Raw genomic sequence first — 21212 nt, 5'->3', positions numbered from 1 at the left:
CAGGCAATATGGTACCAGAGGGAACAAAGCATTCATACAAGGATTTAGCTTTAGACACAGAGGGCTCATTTCTAATTGGTTTAGAATAGCCAATGCCATGCATTCCATTTCTGCTTACGCCATAGATCATTGAAGCCATTAAGCTTCTATCCACGCTTTTAGCTAGGAATCTTTGAAAAGACTTTTCATACTTAGATTCATTTCTACAATTAGAGGCATCACAGGCAACAATTTCTTCTAACTTAGCAATCTGGTTCTTAAGCACAGAGTTAGAATTGATCAAGGCATGATTATCATTTTTCAAATCAGAAATAATTTTCTCATGTTCAGAAGGAGTCTTGGAGACAGCAGATAAGTTCTTTTTCAGCTTCTTATGCTTAGACAATAAGGAGTTATACTTATCCATAATATCAGACAATGCATGTTTCAGTTCAGAGGTAGAGAAAGAAGCGAATACCTCATTTTCATCGTCTGAGTTAGGATTTCCTTCTGATTCTGAGTCAGAGTCAACAACTTCCTTTGACTCTGCTTCCTTGCCTTTGACAATAGCCATGAGTCCTTGGACTTCACCATCAGAGTCAACATCCTCTGACTCTGATTCATCAAATGTCACCATCAGACTCTTCTTTGTCTTGAAGTGCTTCTTTGGCTTCTTGTCCTTCTTCAATTTTGGACAGTCACTTTTGTAGTGCCCTGATTCTTTGCACTCAAAGCATGTGACTTCCTTAAGTGAGGACTTCTTCTGACCTGACGATTCAGACTTTCCTTTTGCCTTTCCAGAGCCTTTGTATTTGCTCTGCCTGTGCTTCCAGATGCGATTGAGTCTCTTGGAGATCAGAGTCAGCTCATCTTCATCAGAATCTTCTGATGCTTCTTCAGATTCCTCTTCTTCAGTTTGAAGAGCTTTTGACTTCTCAACCTTAGCCTTTTCAGATTTAGATTTCAAGGCTATGGACTTTTTCCTCAGATCTTGCATCTCTGAGCGCTTCAGCTCATGGCATTTCAAAATGCTGATGAGTTCTTCTAAACTCATATTCTCAACGTCTCTCGTGAGCTCTATTGAAGTCACTAAAGGCATCCAACTTTCAGGAAGACACCTGATGACCCTTATGACATGATCTTTTGTTGTGTAGCTCTTGTTGAGAGGTCGTATGCCAGCTACAAGCAACTGAAATCTGGAGAACATTTCTTCAATGGACTCATTTGGCTCCATGATGAAGGATTCATACTTTTGGATCAAGGACAATGCCTTTGACTCTTTGACTTTCTTGTTTCCTTCATGAGACATCTTCAGAGATTCGAAAATGCCTTTCGCAAACTCACGATCTGTAATCTTCAGGTACTCTTCATAGGAAATAGCACTTAGAAGAATTGCTCTTGCTTTGTGATGTTGTGAGTACAGCTTCTTTTGATCTGCAGTCATCTCTGACCTTGGGATCTTCTTGCCATCTGCATCAACTGGACGCTCGTAGCCATCCACAATAATATCCCAGAGATCTGCATCGAAACCCAGAAAGAAACTTTCCAGTCTATCTTTCCAATATTCGAACCTTTGACCGTCGAACATAGGAGGCTTTGCATTGTAACCATCTCTTTGAGTTTCACTGGTGGTGGCAGCCATTGTTTTTCACACCGGCCCGGATCACTGAACACTGTTAGGTGTGGTAATCAGAACTTGCGCTCTGATACCAATTGAAGGTATGAAAAACGGTAGAAAGGGGGGGTTTGAATAACGTTTTCAGTATAAAACTTCCACCTTAAAGATTTTGACAAATCTTTCGAGAACTTAAGTGCTAAAGATAAGAGATAGAAAAGCACACAAGGATTTTATCCTGGTTCACTTGATAAATCACTCAAGCTACTCCAGTCCACCCGTTAAGGTGATTTCTTCCTTCTTAGAATGAAGGCAATCCACTAATCAGGTAAGAGTTACAACTGCACTTGAAACCTACAAGTGACTAACAATTACACTGACTTAGCTCACACTAAGATTCACTCTCTTAGTCTTCTCTAGGATCCGATCAACCTTGATCTCCTAAAGGAACTAAACAAACTGTTTATCAAAGAATTGTTTACAAGAGAATTGCTTCTAAAAAGCTAATAGTAAACTCAATGAATTTCAGATGAAAGAAAGCTTAGAAGAATTTAAGTTTGTCTTGCGCGTATGTGAATGCTTCTAGCCGTTTCTTTCAGTCTTCAGCCTCTTTATATACTCCAAGGATTAGGGTTGAGTGTTGCATGGGAAATGCTACCGTTGGAGGGTAGTTCTGGAAAATCCAGCTTCTGCTGTGTCTGAGACTGTTAGGTAGGTCGTCAGGAAGGTACAGTTGCTTTTGTACTTGGATAGCGACTTGACCTTTAAACCTAGGAGACTTCTGATCAGGGGAATGCTTCATATTGGAACTTGTGAAGCCGGTTGATCAGAGTCAGAGGGAAAGCCCAGATCCTCTGACCATTGTTTCTTCTGATTCTGAACTCAGAGGGAAGAACATGGTCTTCAGAGTATCTTGCTTCTGGACATCAGAGTTTCCACTATTCAGCTTCTGGATCTTCAGAGTCTTCTACACCATCAGAATATCTGAGCCTTCAGTGTTTCTTGGTTATCAGACTTTCTGGATCTTCAGAGCTTCTAGTGACTGAGTCCACATCAGAGTTTGTATAACTTCAGAACTTCTGAAGCTTTTCCACTGTTCATACTGAACATGGTGAATGCGAAAGCGTTGCTTGGGTTGCTCTTTATACACAGTGCTTCTGATTTGTGTGAGATTGAGTTGAGGTCAGAGCCTGTAAATAGCACACTCAGAAAAACACGTTAGAGTACCACAATTGTTCATATCAAAAGGTTAACTTGTAATCATCAAAACATAGAGTTGTACTACTAGATCAAAACTTGATCTTACAAACACAATGTTGTTAGTTATTTAAACCAAAATAGTAAGTATGGTTTATTCTGTTTAAAAGGTGATTGCATTTTCTTTGATTGGATTCCAAAGCCAAATTAAACGTAACACTAATAACACCACAACTTTGAACCAAGAGTTTCAAGTTACTAACAACATGCTATTTTACCTACAATTGTGCTAAAACCGAAAAACAAGACGAAAATGTGATTGGAGATGTGATTGAAGAAAAACTGGGGTTGAGTGAATCAAACCTCATATGTTCATGTTCCAAACTCCTTTCATGTTCCAATTGAACACACAATTTCTTTTCTCTGTCCTAGAGGATAACACTAACGCATAGAAAGATAAAAACACAGAAAGGATCATTGCGAAACAATTTCCCCCTTCCAATTTCCATAGTTTCTAAAGAAATATGAACTACTACATGATGCTATGAACAGAAGCAATGATCAATAGATCAGGCTGCCAATCTTGGTTTCAAATCCAAACACCAACACTTGTAGTCTGATTTTGACATGTCAAAGAGTTCATCTGGTGTGAGGTTGTCAAGTTCCTTAGATATCCAACCATCAAACTTGCCGACAAAGTTGTTATTTGGAGTCAATGTTCCGCAGTTTTTCCCCTGATGATTTTGACCTCACATTTTTCTTATACAACCTCATTGCAGAAATACTATCTTCATATGGGTCATAAGTGCCGCATTGGATATCATAACTGTAAAGCCAAAGTTGTCAGTTAAAAACAATATAGGATCAGATTACTATAGCAGCTCATTATGTCAATTTATGAACTTCAATCAAACAGAAGGTCAATATACATATAAGTGGAAAAGATAGATAAAGTGAAATATAAAGGAAAACTCAAAATTCGAAGAACCAACACAAGACTGAAAGCGTCATGAGAAAATTGACTTGCCCTAGATATGTTCTGGTAAGATACTTGAGTGAATGGCTAGCAAAGTTTGTTTTCATCAATGGACGGTACATTGAAGTGTCTCTGCAACACAAAATATAAGCAAAGATGTTAATTCCAATAAATACATATATCCGCTATTTCAAGCCCTTAGAGCAGAAAATGGTGGCAAATAGCGGTTAGTGGTGAGTCCTTAGAGCGCTATGCCTATGCTATAGCACCGCTATATCCGCTATTTAACAACACTGGGGAAAATAAATAAAATAAGTGAATGACATGGTTATCAAGAACAATTTTGGAATGATTGAGCATAACTGAGTAAGTTAGTGAAGAAACACCCACCTCAGCATGTGATATGGATAGTTAATTTTTCAAGCAATCTAAATCATGTGCTAATGCATGCCCAACAAGAAACCTGGCCTTCCCTCCGTCCAATCTAACTTTGCTCATGAATTCTCCATTGTATAAAATTTGCAATATCTTCTCTTGAACTTCTTTAAGGGGCCTCGCATCTCTAAGATCATCTTCTGTTATCCCAGTTATATCATGTCTGAAAAATGTCAAGTAAAGTCAACCCCAGCATATTTATATCCTTATCCACCTTTCTATTTCACAGTAAAGGAAAACAATCACACAAGGTTGAAGTACCTATAGTTTGTAACAGGGATTGGAGGTTGTACATATGCATGGTAAAGTAAATTCTCATCTTCATCAACCAAGCATACTCTTACACAAAGTTCTAGCAATCCATCACTTCCACCACCAACTCTTTCACAGTCTATTGCAACAGCTCCAGGGTGATTTTCATCAGACGAATCACGAAGATCAATTTGGGAGCCTATATAGGGCATTGTGTATACTCCCTGTAACAGGACGGCACACAACGTAAACTTCCTTACATTAACACAAAACAGAATACAAGAAACATTAATTGTAAGCAAATTTCTTTGCCTGGTCCAAGCGAATGGCACAAAAGGAAATTTGTTTCATTTAAATGCCTTATGTTGTCCATAACTGACTTACTAGGGGTACAGGACCAGGAGATGATAGGCGACATGTCACTCTATGCTCACCGAGAGACCTGGGGCTGTCAAATAGTGTCAAGCAAAGCAGACAACCCTATTTAGAGAAAATCTTGGAACAAACACCTTTTGGCAAAGGACCTATAACACAGGAAACCAAAAGGGCACAAAAAAGTTATATAGTGAATCGAAAGTCGTAACATGCAGGCAATAATGTTGATTGAATAAGCACTTATAACTAACCGAAAAGATGTTCCCTTAGGGATTTGAAAGATTTGCAATACTTTTGACAGACACCACATCTGGGCTGATGGACAGAGTGATATGAGGCCTTCATGTGCTCGATCAGAGATTCTTTCTTCTTATACTGCTTATAGCATGCTGAGCATTTGTGCCTGTAGGAATGAAGAAATCAGCAATTCTCTCAACAAGCTTATACAAATAAACAATTATACACAACAGATGAGTTTAATGCATTTGAAGATTCCACAACAGATTCTACCATTCATTTTAATTGAATTTTTTTAGATGAAATTCACAACATGCAGAGATGAGACCAAACACTAAAGCATGTTTTGACAATTATAGTAGAGGATACTCATCACCCCCACACAAATGCTCATGAATATAAATTGGGTACAAACCCCATTGTTTAGTTAAGAGCTAGATTTCACTCAATTGATCATGCATGGTGATCAAAATGAACAAAAAAATGTAATTAAAAACATAATGGAGAGTAAGAATTTGACCTTTTAGCTGGGTTTTGAGGAGGGTCTTCATCACAATCCATTGAGAGGGTAAATCAAGTGCAGATGAAGCGAGGAACAAAACTGTATCAGACAGAAATGATCAGTGATTTTCGAATTTAGGAATTAGCAGAATGAATCAAATGGAAATGCCATGTTTCACTGGTCAAAGCTATGAAAGTGAACCCACTGGAACTCTGCAAAACCCTAATGCGACGGAGGAGGAAGACGCAGAGTTCAAGTCAAAGTGAAGTCCCACCCATTCGCTGTTTCCCTACCAAAACCCTAGCAGACGTTCAAGAAGGAAAAATTAAGAAAGAAAGACAAATTTGAGCAATGCCCAGTTTTCTGATAAGTTCCATTAATTGTTTTCCTTTTTTTTTGGTCAAAAATTGTTTTCCTATGAGTCTATGGACTCTTCATTCTAAGGCCCAATGGCCCAAAGCTACAAATAGGGAATACAAATAACCAGCATATTAATATTTCTTTAGGTAGATAACTCAGTAAAATAAAGCTGAATACTAGGCCCTAATGAAATCCTTTTGGGCCTTGGCCCAGATGCCCTTGCATCATTTCCATGGCCCAGAATCCCAGATGTCCACAAGGCTGGTAGTTAATGCTTGTTCAGGTAATTGACCAAAAAAAAAAATGCTTGTTCAGGTACATGCATTTCCCTTTAACTCACTACTTCTGTTTGGGTAACCACATCATGAATGGAATTAACCTCACGGGCACATAGAATTGCCACATAAAAATAAGCCCTAATAAATAATTGTATTAATTATCCTTTACTAGAAAAATTTGGATAAAACAATTCATCAAGTTTGTAATTAAGATTGTTACGTTTTCTTCACTTTTTGATTTAATGCACAGTTAATCATTTCACAGAGAATACATTTGATTCGCCATCCACGTATACGACATAAAGGAATGAAAAGAAGTAAGAATAAATTATTATTATTATTGTCAATCTCCACAGAGTGTTTATTAGTAGCCTATTAAAAGGAATAATAGTGCAATAAAAAAAAGAATTAAGCTTGCTTTTACATGCATTTCCCTTTAATTCGCTACTAATCTCATTACTTCTGTTTGGGTAACCAAATCATACACTGAATTAACCTCACGGTAGGATAGAATTGCCAAATAAAAATCAGCCCTAATAAATAATTGTTTTAATTATCCTTTACTAGTAAAATTTGGATAAAACACTTCATCAATTCAACAATTCATCACTATACACCGCAACTTCAAGGGTGGAGGAAGTTAATCAGATGTCTGGAAGAGTTAAAAGGGAATCTGGCCAAAGCTCAGAACCAGATGAAAGTCCAAGCAGATTCACCCTAGTTTCCATTATTCTTCCCCTTTTCCCAATTTCCCTGTAATTCCCCAATTCCCTGGTTCAATTCTCAAATTGATTTCCAGGTTGTAACCTCAGTTTCAGTTCAATAATATTCATCAGATTAACCAGTGTTATCATCTACTTATCAAGAACCTTATTCAATTAAGCATCAAGATAAATATGACCAGATAACCGATATCCAATTTCCAATCAGAAATCATGGGAGTTTGACCCATAACCCACCTTGTTTGTTCTGAAAACAAAAAATTGCAGCAACATCGACAATTATAATCAGAATTCAACATCATAGAATAGGATTAAAAAGAAGTATACTACCAAACCAAGTCAAAGCCATACACCTGATATTCCATCAATTTCTACGCATGCAAATAGGATCTGTTTGAAAGAGAGCTTATATCATAAGACAAACTCTTTCACATAGCACATCATGTATTAAGTTAAAAAAAAAAGAAACCTTATAGGATCGGTTTGAAAGAGAACTTATATCATAAGTTACACACCTGAGCAAGTGTTCGGTTAATCTTATTAAAACAGCTTCTCAATATAATTTCTAAATCCTTTCTAAATAAGATATGGCCACCTATGAACTCTTCTGAATTTGATTTTTCAATAAGTTCATCAAACAAGCTTAAAGCATATATGAACTAGGCTTGCTTTTTTTAGCTATCATATCAATTACCCTATGTAAATCTCCAAATGATATTACAGAAGTTAAACCATTATACCACTTAAATAGAATTCAAATCAATTCAAACTAACTAAACTCCTAAAAACCTGCAACTCATGACTAACACCTCAACAAAAACATATTTTGGTTGCTACAAACCAGGACCATTACTAACAGACACCAACAAATCAGTAAAATTGAGAAAGAGGTAAGTTGTAATGTAGAAGAACAAAAGCATGAGATTGTAATGGGAACAAAAGGTTTTATTGGGTGAGATTCCCCTGCCAACTCGACCATGACAGGTGCATTCATGCTGCTCAAACAGAAATGCAACAACTGGAGTTATAGCATCACAAATAATCAACAAACAGAATCTTAGACTCTAAAAAAGTTGAGAAGAAAATCTGATTTGAAGAGCACTAGTACCCAAAATCCTCGTTCTTGTTCTCCAAATCCTGCTCAATCCAGTGATCCACCGATAACCCCCACCGATTCATTCAATGCTAAGTTTAATATACATAAATTTACAAGAGAAAGAATTCAATACCTTAATCTCAAGCTCTACTTGATCATTTTCCCCCTGAGAAACCATTCACCGCCCTTGCGAGTTAAGAGCGGGTGTGAACGAGGGAGGTGAAAGGGGGAGCATCCGCCAGAGAGGAAGCGAGCGAGTTAAGCGAGAGAAGAAGCAGAACCCACGGCGGAGTGGTCGGCGCCGGCGAGAGAGGGAGAGATGCAGTGGAAGGGTATAATGGTAATGATGCGAAAAAATAAAATATACTGAAGGATATAATGGTAAAATGGGAGGAGGGATAAAATAGTAACTTACCCTAATTTATTTACAACCACTCATTTTTTAATGCCCATGAATATATATTTAGATTTTTTTTTGCTAATTTTTTGTGGTCCTAAATAGCTCGTGCGCCAACACCACCTAGGTCACTAACCCACCATAACATTCACCGAAGTTACAATGGACCAAAGCCAAAAATATGGTTTGACTATTAAATTGAAGAGTGTTCAACAGTACAATAATTAAAGTAAAGACTAACACAATTGTTGTGTTTGGTTGGGAAAGAAAATGAGGGGAAAGAAAAGTGGAAGGAAAGAAAGAGTGAGGAAAGAAAGAGAATGGAAAGTGAGATGATTTTTTAGATTGTTTGGTATGAGAGAATGTGAAAGAAAAAGTGAAAGGAAAGAAAAGTAGTGTGATGAATAATTACTTTTTTACCCTCAACATATAAAGTTTATAAATAATTTATATATCACATTTAAAATATATTAATATTCAAAGGTGTATTAAAAATAATTTTTAAAATTAATATAAAGTTCAAAAAAAATTATAATTATCATTTATTGTATCTGTCAAAAAATTATTAATACAATACATTTTATATTAAAATTTACTATAATTATCGTATTCTACACCAAAATACTAAATTATAAAATAACACTTAAAAATTTATTATTATATTATATATGTATGTATTACTGGGAACGTAAGGCGCAAAAAAAAAATAGTGAGAATGGAGAATTTATTTTTGACGTCGACAACAAATTGATTGATAAAAGGTTTTAAAATCTTTTGACAAAAAGAGAATACAAACATGGGCATTTTGGTCATATTGAAAAAATGGATCCTTTTTGCCAGTTTTCCGTCCGATTTGGGAAGAAAACTTTTTCAGATTGGTCCCACCAATTTCTTTCTTGTTATCACTTCTCATGGATCAGATTTTTTTTTTGTCAAAGGATTATAATCCATTCAAAACCCAAGGGGTTGCCTAACGGCACTTACAACATGCGAGAATAAATCTCAATGAGCGATATCACAATGCAATACATAAGCAATTTAAGGACCAAACATGCACACTCAGACAACAAAGTTGAACATCAGCTAAAAACATGAAGTAAAACCCCAAGGGTCAAATACAAAAGCTCCTAAATCTCCAAAATAGCAAAGAGAGACCGGTTGACTTCTGAGCGGATAAGCTTATGTCTTCAATTTTAAATAGCGCTCCTATTTTAACAACTCTTCGACTCTGCCGGAGTTGCAATTGTGCGGCTATCAAGGAAGCACAAACATGGCTTCAGCAGCAGCATCAACAGGGACAAACCAGCACCTCTGAAAGTAAGGAGAAGTAGGAAGCTTTTGCAGGAGCAGGAACCAGGCGGAAAAAGGTTGAAGCAGCCTAAGACAGTGATAAATCAACTGGACCAAAGGAGGAGGAAGTGGACATGAGCGCAGACATGGAGGGACTGGCGCCGGCTGCCGTGAACAGTGGTGCAAAGGGGCAAAGGACGACAGGGAGCACTCGCAGAACTCCACAATCACCCCAAACCCCACTTCAAAAACTAGTTAGAATAGGCAAAAGCTCTCACCTTTAACAGAGGCCTGGCAGCGGTGGTTTTCGCGGATTTGTGGCGGTGGGGCGGTGGTCTTTCGAATCAACATCTGCAGCAGAGCTTCCAGTGGTAGTGGAGGTGGCCATGATGGAGGAAGAGGCGGCTAGGGCGGAGGAACATGGTGGCCATATGAAGGGGATGAAACCCACACACAAAAAAACCCACTTATTTGGGTAATAAATCCACCTACTGTGGAAGAAAATCCACCTATTGTGGAAGAAAACCCACCTATTGTGGGAGAGACCTACCAAGCAGGAAATAAAAACTCCCTAGAGGAGGAGAAGAGGCTCCCCAAGGGGGAGGAGCCCCCAAGGGGAGAGGATGGCACTGTATGTGAGAAACCCTAGCAGAGGGGATGAAAACGGCGTGGCTGTTAAATTCAACCAGTTATCTTTAAGTTCTTTTTTTGGATCAGATTAAATAGAGTGTTGTTATTACTTCTCATGGATCAGATTAAATAGGAAACAACACTTTCAAAAAAAAAATTAAATAAGAAACAGGGCAAAGCCCAACCCTTACTAGGGAAGTTACAATGGACCAAAGCCAAAAATCTGGTTTGACTATTAAATTGAAGACTGTTCAACAGTACAATAATTTTATTTTTTTTGATAAACCAAAAATTGCATTCAAACTTGGCACAAGGGGTGCCAAACCCAAATACGAGGAGAGAAAATAAAAATAAAAGGAAAAGGAAAAGAACCCAATGCAAAACAACAAGCTAATGAAGCCCCCACAAAAGCAAACCAACAACAACACAGCAGCTCACTATCCAATCCCAAATACCCAAAACCACAACCAAAAAATACAAAAGATCCAACCACACCATGACCAAACCCTGCCCACAGAAACATGAAACCATATGCTGACAAAACAAACCCATACGGCAACAGCTAGAAGCCAAGCTTATAATGGAGCTAAGCAATTCATAGGACTCAATTTCCATTCAAACAGAGAATTACAAAATACCTTCCTCTTAGCTTTGATCCAATGCCAAGATCGGACTTGAATCAACTCCAAAAGCAAACTTGAATCAAAATTCCCATCTTTAAAAATGATGTTGTTGTGCATTAACCACAAAGACCAGCAAGTCGCCATCCAAACAGTCAGTAAAGCCTCCCTCTGCGATCTCCGACAACTATAGAACGGAAATTGAACAAATAAGGATTTTATCAGATCAGGTAAAGCGGTAGATACCCCAAACCAGCGACACACTGCCTGCCAAACCTCCATGGAGCATACATAGGAGCAAAATAAATTATATGTACCCTCCTCCACCAGGTGGAAAAACGGACAGAGCAGATTTTGAGCATTCCGCATAACTTGACGCCGCCAAAGATTAACCTTTGTTTGAACTCGATTCAACAACAAACGCCAAACAAAAGCCTTAACATTTGAAGGGACAAGGCCTGTCCAAACTAGATTAAAATCAATATCTGGATCCACCACAGCTGCAACCTGCAAAAAAGAGTAAGCTGAGTTAACTGTATAAATCCCTTCCCCACTTGGCTCCCACAACCACCTATCTGGCCTACCTTCCCGCAAGCAACCACTATTAACCCCTTGGAGCAAATCGTGCAACCACAATTCCTCCATCCCTCTCAAACCACTTCAACAACCAGCGCCACACTCCATCCCGCCACTCCCCAACCTCCTTTATGACAACATACTTATTCTGAGATAAGTTATACAGTCTATGAAACTGACCTTCCAAATGCCCCAAGCCCGTCCAATCTTCTCACCAGAAACTAGTTTTATCTCCTTCCCCCAGTGACTTCCCAAGACCTTCATCAAACCAGTGCCTAGACTCATCTGAACACAATGAGATCACATCTCTCCACCATGGGGACCTAGACTCGCCAATGTCAGTCTGAGCTTTAATCACCCTACACCAAAATGTATCAGGCTCATTTAAAAAACGCCACCTCCACTTACCCATAAGAGCCTTATTGAACATTGAGAAGTCTTTTAACCCCAGCCCACCCTGATTCTTTGGCTTACAATAATTAATGGCGAATTATAAGATGCCACCCTAAAAGAGGAGGCAGTGATGCCACTGCTACGTGGCCCAATAGAAATCCGTTTAAGTGTGTGCCATGAGTCAGGCCAACAAGTTTTCTAAAATCCCAATTTCAGTCCCTATACTTTCATGTAATTGTCATTAGGTAATTAAGTATTTACTGTAAAACAATTAAATTATAACTGAAAATCAAATCAAAATTACATTTTGAAAACTTTTCCATGTAAACCCTAATCTCTCCCTGTTGTGTTCATTTCAATCATCACCTCCACCTCGCCGTTGTTCATTCACGACCGCCGCCGCTGTGCATCCTTCCACTTTGATTCTTTCCAACGCCCCAATTCTACAACCTAACTGCTTTCACCCTCCCAATCTCGCCCTCTTAGATTCCCGAATCCAACGCGTCTACCGCTCCAATCACGACGCCCTCGCCCTATTCGCCGGCACCGGGAATATGCCGTTCGGCTACGACAAACTCTGTGATGTCGTTGATGGCTCCAATTGTGTTTGCGAGCATGACCCTAAGAGGTTCATGAGACCCATGTCGCAGGCGAGTTTCTGCTTGCAGCCTACGGGGGACACTTCCACTCGCTGGGTGTTTGTTGGTGTTCTTCGAGGGCCTTTCTACGAAGTCTCAATAATCGTGGCATTTGCCGGAGAACGAGTTTGAGGGTTTCTCTGTTTCTCACCCCTTCCATTCAGCCAGCTTTGTCTGGGACAAAGCAGAGTATGTAAGTCCAGGTTTATACTATAATTTGTCTTGAGTTTCTTTTTCATGTTATGTTTTTGTATTGTTTTAGTTGTAGGTGCTCACTGCTTGCCACCGTAACATGCTTGATGATGGGGTTGACATTGTATGCACCTTGCATTGTATTGTTTGCTTTAGATGATAGAATTAACTGGGTGATGATAGGGTTGTTGATGCATGCACCTTGCACTGTTTGCTTCAGTTTATGTGTTTGCTTGATGATGGTATGGTTGATTAGCTTGAGGATTGGTTTATCTTGAGAACCTTTGAGTTAAACCATGCTCACCTTTTGCGGTGAAATATAAAGGGGAAAAATGGGTTTTGTATCCTATGTTACATTGTTTGAAGTTTACTCCCTCATAAAGATTGAAGCATCTTTGCCTTTATGTTTTCACTTTCACTATATCTGGTTTTTAGTTGTTTTGCTATCATGCAGTTTATGAAGTTTATTATAAATTTGCAGTTCTCTATATTTCCTTTTTATTTTGATTTTCATTTTCTATTAAATCCAATACAGAACCTTGGGCAAGATGGGGAAGTCCGCAAGTAGAGCTTGGATAAAAAAAACAGTTGGAAAAATTCAGTTGGTAATTACTCGTGTTATTTGAAATTTTGGGAACTCCTTGATTTTGCTTTTACCGATGGTTGCTAGTTGTTTGAACGTAAATGACCCCCTTTAAGTATGCCTAGAAAGTGAACCTCTATGGTTTTTGTAAAAAAGCTTCAATTAAGAGAATAGTAGGAATATCCTTTATATGTCTATTTCTGCTAAATTCAAACTGTACTGGATATTTTGTTTCACTTACATGGAATATCAGTGGTAGAATTTTGGTGGAAGAGTTCTCTTAAAGCTCGTGTATTGTGACTTCTATTAGCTTGTTTTGGAAAGACAATTTGTGTACGAGTCAAAGAGCTAAGTGAGATATGATTTTGTAGCACGCAACAGTGTTGTTAAATAGCGGTTATAGCGCCGCTATGCCGCTATAACGTAGCGGAAATTCGCCGTGCCGCGATCGCGACGCCGCGACGTAGCGGCAAACGCGATAAACGCAATAGCGCCGCAAAACTGAATAGCGCCGCGACGGGCAAAGCGAAAATAGCGGTGGAAGAGAAGATCACGTGTGATTTTAGGACTTTTTTTCAAAAAGGCACCGCTTGGGAGGTGGGAATCAGCCACCGACTGAATTAATGGAAGAAAAGTTTTATAACTTCAAATCTTCACTCTATAAAAGCCTCAAAACCTTTCGAGTTTTCCCTTCTCTCTTCCTCCTTCTACATCAAGCTTCTGACCCTCATCTCCGGCAACCCCAATAGCTTTTCTGATGACTTTTCCGGCGAGTTTCTGGCTCCCATCTCTTCACTCTGCCATGCTCTGTTTTTTTGTTTTTTATTTATTTCTTTCTTTTTCTTTTACGTACTCTTCCGTTTTTTGTTTTTAGCCTCTGTTTACTTTTTTCATACCCTGTTTTCTTTACTTTTCTTTTTCCCTTCCTTCTTTCTGCACATTTTCAGACTCTCTTTTTCTTTTTTTTTCACACTCTGTTTTCTGTTTTTTTCCGTCCTGTTTTGTTTCTAATATCTGTTCTTCCTTTTTCTCCTCTCCCATCATGATCTGTTCTGTTTTTCTTCTTCCATTGTGAATGTGAACCTATGTTTCTAATATTTGTTCTTTCTTCACATCATCTTTTGTTTATTTTTGCCATTACATACAATGTTTTTTTATTTTCTGTTTTTTTTCCCCTGTTTTGTTTCTAAAATTTGTTCTATCATGATCATTTTATGCATTTCATTAGATGTCTTAATTTTATTTATTTTTTGCAACTGTTTTTTACTAGCACAAACAGCACAACAAGCTGTTTTTCTATAATTTTTTTTTACTTATTTTAACCGCTATGCGGATACCGCTATTTGCCCGCGACGCTATCCGCTAAATGAAATAGCGGATTTTGGCCTCGCCGCGATATTCCGCGATCGCGATTTGACAACACTGGCACGCAACTAATTTACGAAAGTCTCTCCTGTGTAGAGTAATTAACAACTTTCTCAGTTGGTGCATCTTTGATAGTTTATTTTGGTTCTTGGTTCAGTACGTTTTTGGTTCTTATAAAAACTCTTTTTCTTAGCAGTTTAATTATTTTGATATGTTATTAATCTGCAGTCTTCACACGAAAGAGAGGTGGGAGAGGGAATCCAGCACACAAAGATTGGTCGGAGAGGAAATCTAACATGTAAATACGACAGTGGAACAGCAGTGGGGAATTAACGGAAGTTTGTCAACAAGATTTTCTTTTAAATGTGTTACTACTAAAGCCTTAAAGAATTATAGGATATCAAAACCGAATTAATGGAAGTTTGTCCATAAGATTTTCTTTGATGAGAGCATGAAGCAGCTGGATAGATGTTTCAGGTGAGAAAATGAATCTCTACAATGTTACATACTACAATTTAATTGTTAGAGGCAACCAAGATAGAGTTTGCTTTGATTATCTAAGAAGGCTTTTCAATTTAATGCCTTTGTGGATGTTATAAGAAATGAGCTGAAGGAATTTAATTCTAAGAGCTAACTTGAATCAGAAATGAGCTGAAGCATTTTTCTTTTGATACAGCTTCTTGAATCAGAAGGGAGCTGAAGCAATTTCTTTCTTTGGTTTTGTTTGATAATATATCTTTAAAGGTAAAAGCTGATTTCTGCTTCAATTTAGTACATAATGGTGAAGTATTTTTTTGTTGATTTTACAGAGTGGTAGGATTGACTATGACTGTTTAACTTAACAAATTAACATAATTTTGGGAATTCTGTGTGTGCTTGAATAAAAGAGGGTTTTTTTCCATCACTCACTTAACTGTAAGTCTCTTCACCCATACTCTTTTATCCTCCTTTATGCAAATCTTTTTCATGTTTTTTATGAGTTGGTCATGAAAGAAGGTAGGGTCATCAATGGTGACATATCCTGCTATGGTGCTGGCTATGGCTGTTCTGAATGCAGAAGCGAGGCATGGTTTCGCCACTTGGCATGTTGAAGCGAAGTGGATGATTTGCAGATAATGGTTTTGAAGACTTTAGAATGTTGTTGAGAGCTGAAGTTATGTTATATTAATTTTAGTTATTAGATGTTCTGAAACAGCCTATGAAGTCTGCAACTCAGTCATATGTTGTGTTATTGATTCCATTAATCTATTAGAAGCTGAAAATTATTGTCTTAATGATATTGAAGTTTTAAAAATTAGAAGAAAGGAAATAGACTTTAAAGATGTTAATTTGTCGCGTATATGCTGTCAAAATTTAGATTTAGTCTTAGCATTTTATTTTAAGTAGTTTTATTGATTTGAGTTATTTCTGAGATGTGTCTTCTTTTTGTCTTGGTTTGTAAAATTAAAGTTTGTATCTATTCACAATAGTTATGGGACCTACTCTCGACTCCTCAAATATATTGTTCACTGTGTCTAGTGGTCTACAACCACTGGATTCTTTTTTATTAGAAAGGCAGAAACTTGTGGCGGTTTAACCTCCAAAAGTTGTTTATCACCGGCAATAAACGCTTCAGGAACAAGCAATTTACAAACAATCAATTTAATTACTCTATACAAAAGAAGAATTTTAGAATTGAAGAAGAATTTTAGAATTGAAGAGAATGCTTATTAATAGGCATATAGTTTACATACAGTCCTATGAGCACCATTTCATCGCGTACCAATCAACATGTCTCAATTGGTTTGATTTTTTTTCCTACAGGACAAGAAATTAGTTTTGATAATTTGTCACTTGAAGAGAAGAAACGATTTCATAGAGCTTTTACTTTCAAAGCAGGGATTGCAAGATGAAATTGGAAATGATTAATCCAGTGAGAATCCTCTTGGGTCTGAAAACAACTTCAAGTTGCAAGGTATTATAAGCAGGACAGTTTCAAGTTACAATAGTTTCTAAAGCAGCTAAGGCAAGCTAGAGTCAACTTTCAAGATATCTAGAATAGCACTAATTTACAAAGATAATGATGAATTTTTAAATTTCAACAATTATACTTTGATGTAACAAGAAAATTCATTGCATTAAAATAATATTCGAAGTCCAATTCCTTGTGAATATTTCTTAAAAAAAAAACAAAATTAGAAGTAAATATTTCCACAAAATGTGTAAAGGGGACAAATCTCTATCACACTATAGAGCCACCAACCACGGTTGAAGTTAACTTTTTTATTTTCAAAAAAAAAAAAGTTATCATAATACAATTTTAGACCCTTTGTATCTTGGTCCTTGATCTGTCAGTCACAGACTCACAGGTGAAGTCTCCTCTTCCATGGCCTTCCTCCTGTTATTATTGGCTTGTAGTGTTGTTTCTGTTGATCTATAATAGGATGTACACAGGCTTCAAGAAAAAATTCCTCTACTCCTTCCTCCAAGCATTTGTTAATCCTTGAAAGCACATTCTCAAATGACATAATCACCACTGGTATGTATCTCAAGGATGAAGATTCCTTGATTTCCTTAAGCAAATCATAGCCTATCATACCAAGCATACAACAATCTGTTATAACAAAGATTCACCTGCACTTCACGTAAAGGCATAAAAATACCATGAAATTTCATAACCCCAGAAAAAGAAATTGATCTATTTCTGATAAACATACTTTAAGAAGGAAGATAAATTGGGTACAATCCCTCACCATCCTAAACAAAAAATATAAAAGACACAAAATAAAATAAAAATAACAAGGAAGCAACAAAACTTCTCAAACTGCCAAGTTTCATATTATAATCATATTAGACCAATTCCCAAAAGGTGCATGACAAAAAATGCTTCCAGAACCACAAGAACTATATATGAATTAAACTTTATCAAACTAATGAATGGATCATTGTGAAATGAGACCATAATATGAGAATCATTCCTGCTACTTTATAAGGGTATTAAAACTCAACTTTCACCATCAGGTTTTACTGCATAAAAAGATGTTACAAATCTACACTCAAAAGAAACATAAACATTTACAATATAAGATGCTTGCATCTAGATGCATAAGACTCCGTAAACTCTACTAGGTGGGGTCTTGGTCAGAAATCTTAGATACCGGTCTCTCAGACCATGGATATATGAAGTGTGTCGCTTCAGATAAGCCTGCATATTAGCCAGGGTATCAAATTCATTTTCAGCAACACAACAGATTTTAAACTATCCAAACATTTAGTAGTCATTGATGCTCCTTTTTAGTTGGCTGCTTCATGTTCTCTTAACAAACTTCACAAGGTCCAAAGCCCATATTTAATATGCATTTTGAAGCCAACATCATATCGTGAAAATATAAGTTTGGAATGTGTATTGAAAACTCTATTCCACTCCCTCTACTCCATAATGCGTATAAAGAGAACATGCAATGAGCTCCTTCTCATATTAAATCACAGCTGCAAGAAGATCAAGCTAAAATAAAATATACTACATTCAACTATTGGGAAAATAAAATCTCAAAATCAGTCCTGCTAACTGATAAAGGTATTGCACGCTCAACTTTCTCCATCAGGTTCACTGCATACAAGAAGCAGAAATAGACATATAACCCAACTTTCTTCTTTGAAGCTTTTTTACAAACAGTTCACTAACAAGTCAACAAGGCAACCTAAAGGGGTTCGTTTCGATTCACACATCTCCGATCATACAACTCACAACCATCCATTAAAAAATTAGGGAGTACGCAAATTTTCAATTAGCATAAATTAATTCTCCACTGTGAATTTTTCATACTAGTTTTTTACCCAAGCTTGACACCCAGATTTCACTATCTTCGCAAGTACACAGGAGCAAATAAACAAAATGGAGAAGCTAAGATCAGCCATATTATGTTATGTATCATTTACAATATTTCTAAAATGAGAAGAGAAGAGACAGAGTTAAGAGGATGCAAGGATGGGTCAAAGGTTATCCAGTTAGCTGACCTCATATCCAGATAGGTTGCAATTGACATAATCGTTACAGAGCACTCAAATGATAATTGACATACTTAAACATCTGGAAAAAAATTCACCCTATAAGGAAATTCAATTGAATAGTTAAATAATAATGTAGTTTCAAACACAGTTTTTTTCTGAAAGAACTTAAAGAAATGTCTGTATACAAAATTAAAATCCATATGCAGCGTAATACCTCATAATGACATCTGATATAACATATGTAGGCTATTAGCTAATTTATTGTAATACCTCTTTATATACATTTTAGTGAAGAGTGAAGAAGATGAATGCGAAGAAGGCTTTTTTAAAACACCTAAGGTTGTGTTTGGATGGGGTGATTTTTGGGGGGAATGTAATTCTAGAGGGTATTTTAAATCCCTTAAATTGAAATACCTTGTTTGGATATTTATTTGTGGAATTCTGAAAATACTGGTAATTAAAAGAGGTAATTTAATTAAGGGATTATGGGGTAATCAGAATACCCTCAAAATAGGAAGTAATTGGAAAATCCACCCGATCTCGCTCTCGCTCTCGCTCTTGCTCTCGCTCTCGCTCCCGATCTCACTCTCGCTCTCTTGCTCTCGCTCGCGATCTCGTTCTCTGCAATCTCGTTCTCTGCAAATCCCGATCTCACCCTCTCTGCAATCTCGCTCTCCCGATCTCACTCTCTCTGCCATCTCGCTCTCTCGTTCTTGCTCTCCCGATTCATGGAGTTTCTTCCCCCTTGATTCAGGTACAATCTCTTGATTCTTTCACCAATTTTGCATTATTGTTGTTGTTTTTTCGAATTTGATTTTGTTTTTGGAGTTGAAATATCTGTTTTGTTCTTGTCTTGAGTTTTGTTTGTTGATGCTAGTACTGGGTTTGTCATGTTTTTTGCTCCATTTTGTGCCTGGTTCAGAAGCAGATGAACATAGGTGTGAACATAGGTGTACTGGGTTTGTCATGTTTTTTGCTCCATTTTGTTCCTGGTTCAGAAGCAGATGAACATAGGTGTACTGGGTTTGTCATGTTTTTTCTCCATTGTGTGTCTGGTTCAGAAGCAGATGAACATAGGTGAGGAAGACAATAGTTTCTATTTTTTTACCAAAACAATAATTAGAGTTACATAAGAATTGCTCAAACTGGATCTGCTTCCATGGTGATGGTCTGCTTTTGTAGGTGTATTTCTAGATTAGGATGGTTTTGGGGATAAACAAAGGGACAAAAACCCAATACGCAGAGAAGGAGTTTGATGAAAGAGTAATTTTATAGCAAGTAGCAATAGCATGATAGATATATATAGTAAGGTGCATTGCATTCCTCAAGCATTATTCAAGTTGTCATGACTGTGATTTGATTTATGTCTCGGTTTGTTTTTTATGTGACTTTGTATCGTGTGTTTATTGTTTGTTTGAATTTTTTTGAATGAATTTTTTATGTGACTTCACTCTAGGTGCGCTTGGGAAGACAACCCCATATTAAACCAGGAGATTTACTCATTGTCTAATAAATCCAAAGAATAGAACAAGACAAAAGTAGGAGGAGTGCTCTAAAAATGTTTAAGAAATATGCTTAAATTTTCCCCTCCTCTTGTTTGCATATTGATATACTATATAGCACTTTCAGCTTCTCTTAGGTGTAGTTTCTGGTTTGGTTTGAAATTATGAACACAACTAAGCAATCAAACTCACAGAGTGTAGTCTTTCTCTTCTTTCCTTCAGCTAAGGTTGTGGTTGAACTTGCGAAATCCAGACTAATCCAAGCTGCTGTGCAATTACACCCATCATTTGTCTCTCTGGATGACATCAATGGTATGAATTCTCAATATTTAGCATTTCTTCTGTCTGCATATTTTAGTTATTGAAAACTTCACTGTATCTTCTAAGGATGACTACCAAAATTATGTTGCAGCTTCTTGTCATACCATTGAAATAGGCAATTAGGCATGTTCGGAATATAACTACAGTCCTCAGTCACTTCCTAAATAATCATATTTGTCTTCACGCTGACTTGCAGTGTTTTTTACAGTTTCTACATACTGCTGGTTTGTCTAATATATTTTCATAACAGATAAATAATATTCTCAGTTACTGCAACTAATATGAACTATAAGGGACTTGTTGCTTTCTCTTTCTCTTTTAAAAATATTGTTGGCATCTTCTGGTAGGTCTGTATCATAATCATTACATTTTTTAAATTTGATTTAATGAAAGAGAAATAGATTTGGTAAACATCTTATGCTGAGCCTAAATATTGAGCACTTCACTTTATAAATGATGTTGAAGGTTTCTGAGTCCTAGAAGCATGTTTGTTTGAAAGATGAGCAAACCATAATGAGTGTTTTTTATGGACTGTGCTTGCAATCTATTTTTCTGAAGGTCAATAATTTGCTACACAGGGGTATCTATATTTTATTTTTGTGCTGAAAAAATCTCTTTGCCTATTGTCTTTTATTACAACAGTATACTTACTCGTCAATGGGTGAAGTGAGTGGTATCCATATTAATCATT

General features: G+C 37.0%; 2 protein-coding genes and 1 long non-coding RNA gene across 3 annotated transcripts; all 3 read right to left on the bottom strand.

Moving 5' to 3' along the window:
* Positions 1-4178: 4178 nt before the first annotated feature.
* On the bottom strand, positions 4179-4666 carry LOC130735127 (RNA exonuclease 4-like). The gene is made up of 2 exons (XM_057587228.1): positions 4464-4666; positions 4179-4365 (listed from the first exon to the last, which is right to left on the bottom strand). Exons 1-2 carry the CDS (start codon positions 4664-4666, stop codon positions 4179-4181), a joined length of 390 nt encoding a protein of 129 aa, XP_057443211.1.
* Positions 4667-4888: 222 nt separating this feature from the next.
* On the bottom strand, positions 4889-5896 carry LOC130735156 (uncharacterized). Its single transcript, XM_057587253.1, has 3 exons — positions 5587-5896; positions 5081-5232; positions 4889-4978 (listed from the first exon to the last, which is right to left on the bottom strand). The coding sequence occupies exons 1-3, from the start codon at positions 5625-5627 to the stop codon at positions 4935-4937; spliced, it is 237 nt and encodes a 78-aa protein (XP_057443236.1). The 5' UTR covers positions 5628-5896; the 3' UTR covers positions 4889-4934.
* Positions 5897-16961: 11065 nt separating this feature from the next.
* On the bottom strand, positions 16962-18779 carry LOC130735155 (uncharacterized). The gene is made up of 2 exons (XR_009018318.1): positions 18705-18779; positions 16962-17277 (listed from the first exon to the last, which is right to left on the bottom strand). It is a non-coding gene; the product is annotated as an uncharacterized LOC130735155 (long non-coding RNA).
* Positions 18780-21212: the final 2433 nt, after the last annotated feature.

The sequence above is a fragment of the Lotus japonicus genome, chromosome 2, assembly GCF_012489685.1.
Source record: "Lotus japonicus ecotype B-129 chromosome 2, LjGifu_v1.2".
Classification (NCBI taxonomy): Eukaryota; Viridiplantae; Streptophyta; class Magnoliopsida; order Fabales; family Fabaceae; genus Lotus; species Lotus japonicus.
This window is presented reverse-complemented; position numbering and strand designations above follow the sequence as displayed.

What these genes read in the sequence shown, in the direction of transcription:
- LOC130735127 (XM_057587228.1), bottom strand. Translation starts at nt 4,666, where the DNA reads ATGCCCTATATAGGCTCCCAAATTGATCTTCGTGATTCGTCTGATGAA. An exon ending in ATCCCTGTTACAAACTATAG is followed by an intron (nt 4,366 to 4,463) that starts GTACTTCAACCT and finishes GACATTTTTCAG; the next exon opens with ACATGATATAACTGGGATAA.
- LOC130735156 (XM_057587253.1), bottom strand. Translation starts at nt 5,627, where the DNA reads ATGGATTGTGATGAAGACCCTCCTCAAAACCCAGCTAAAAG. An exon ending in CCTCAAAACCCAGCTAAAAG is followed by an intron (nt 5,233 to 5,586) that starts GTCAAATTCTTA and finishes TCATTCCTACAG; the next exon opens with GCACAAATGCTCAGCATGCT. An exon ending in CCTAAGGGAACATCTTTTCG is followed by an intron (nt 4,979 to 5,080) that starts GTTAGTTATAAG and finishes CCTGTGTTATAG; the next exon opens with GTCCTTTGCCAAAAGGTGTT.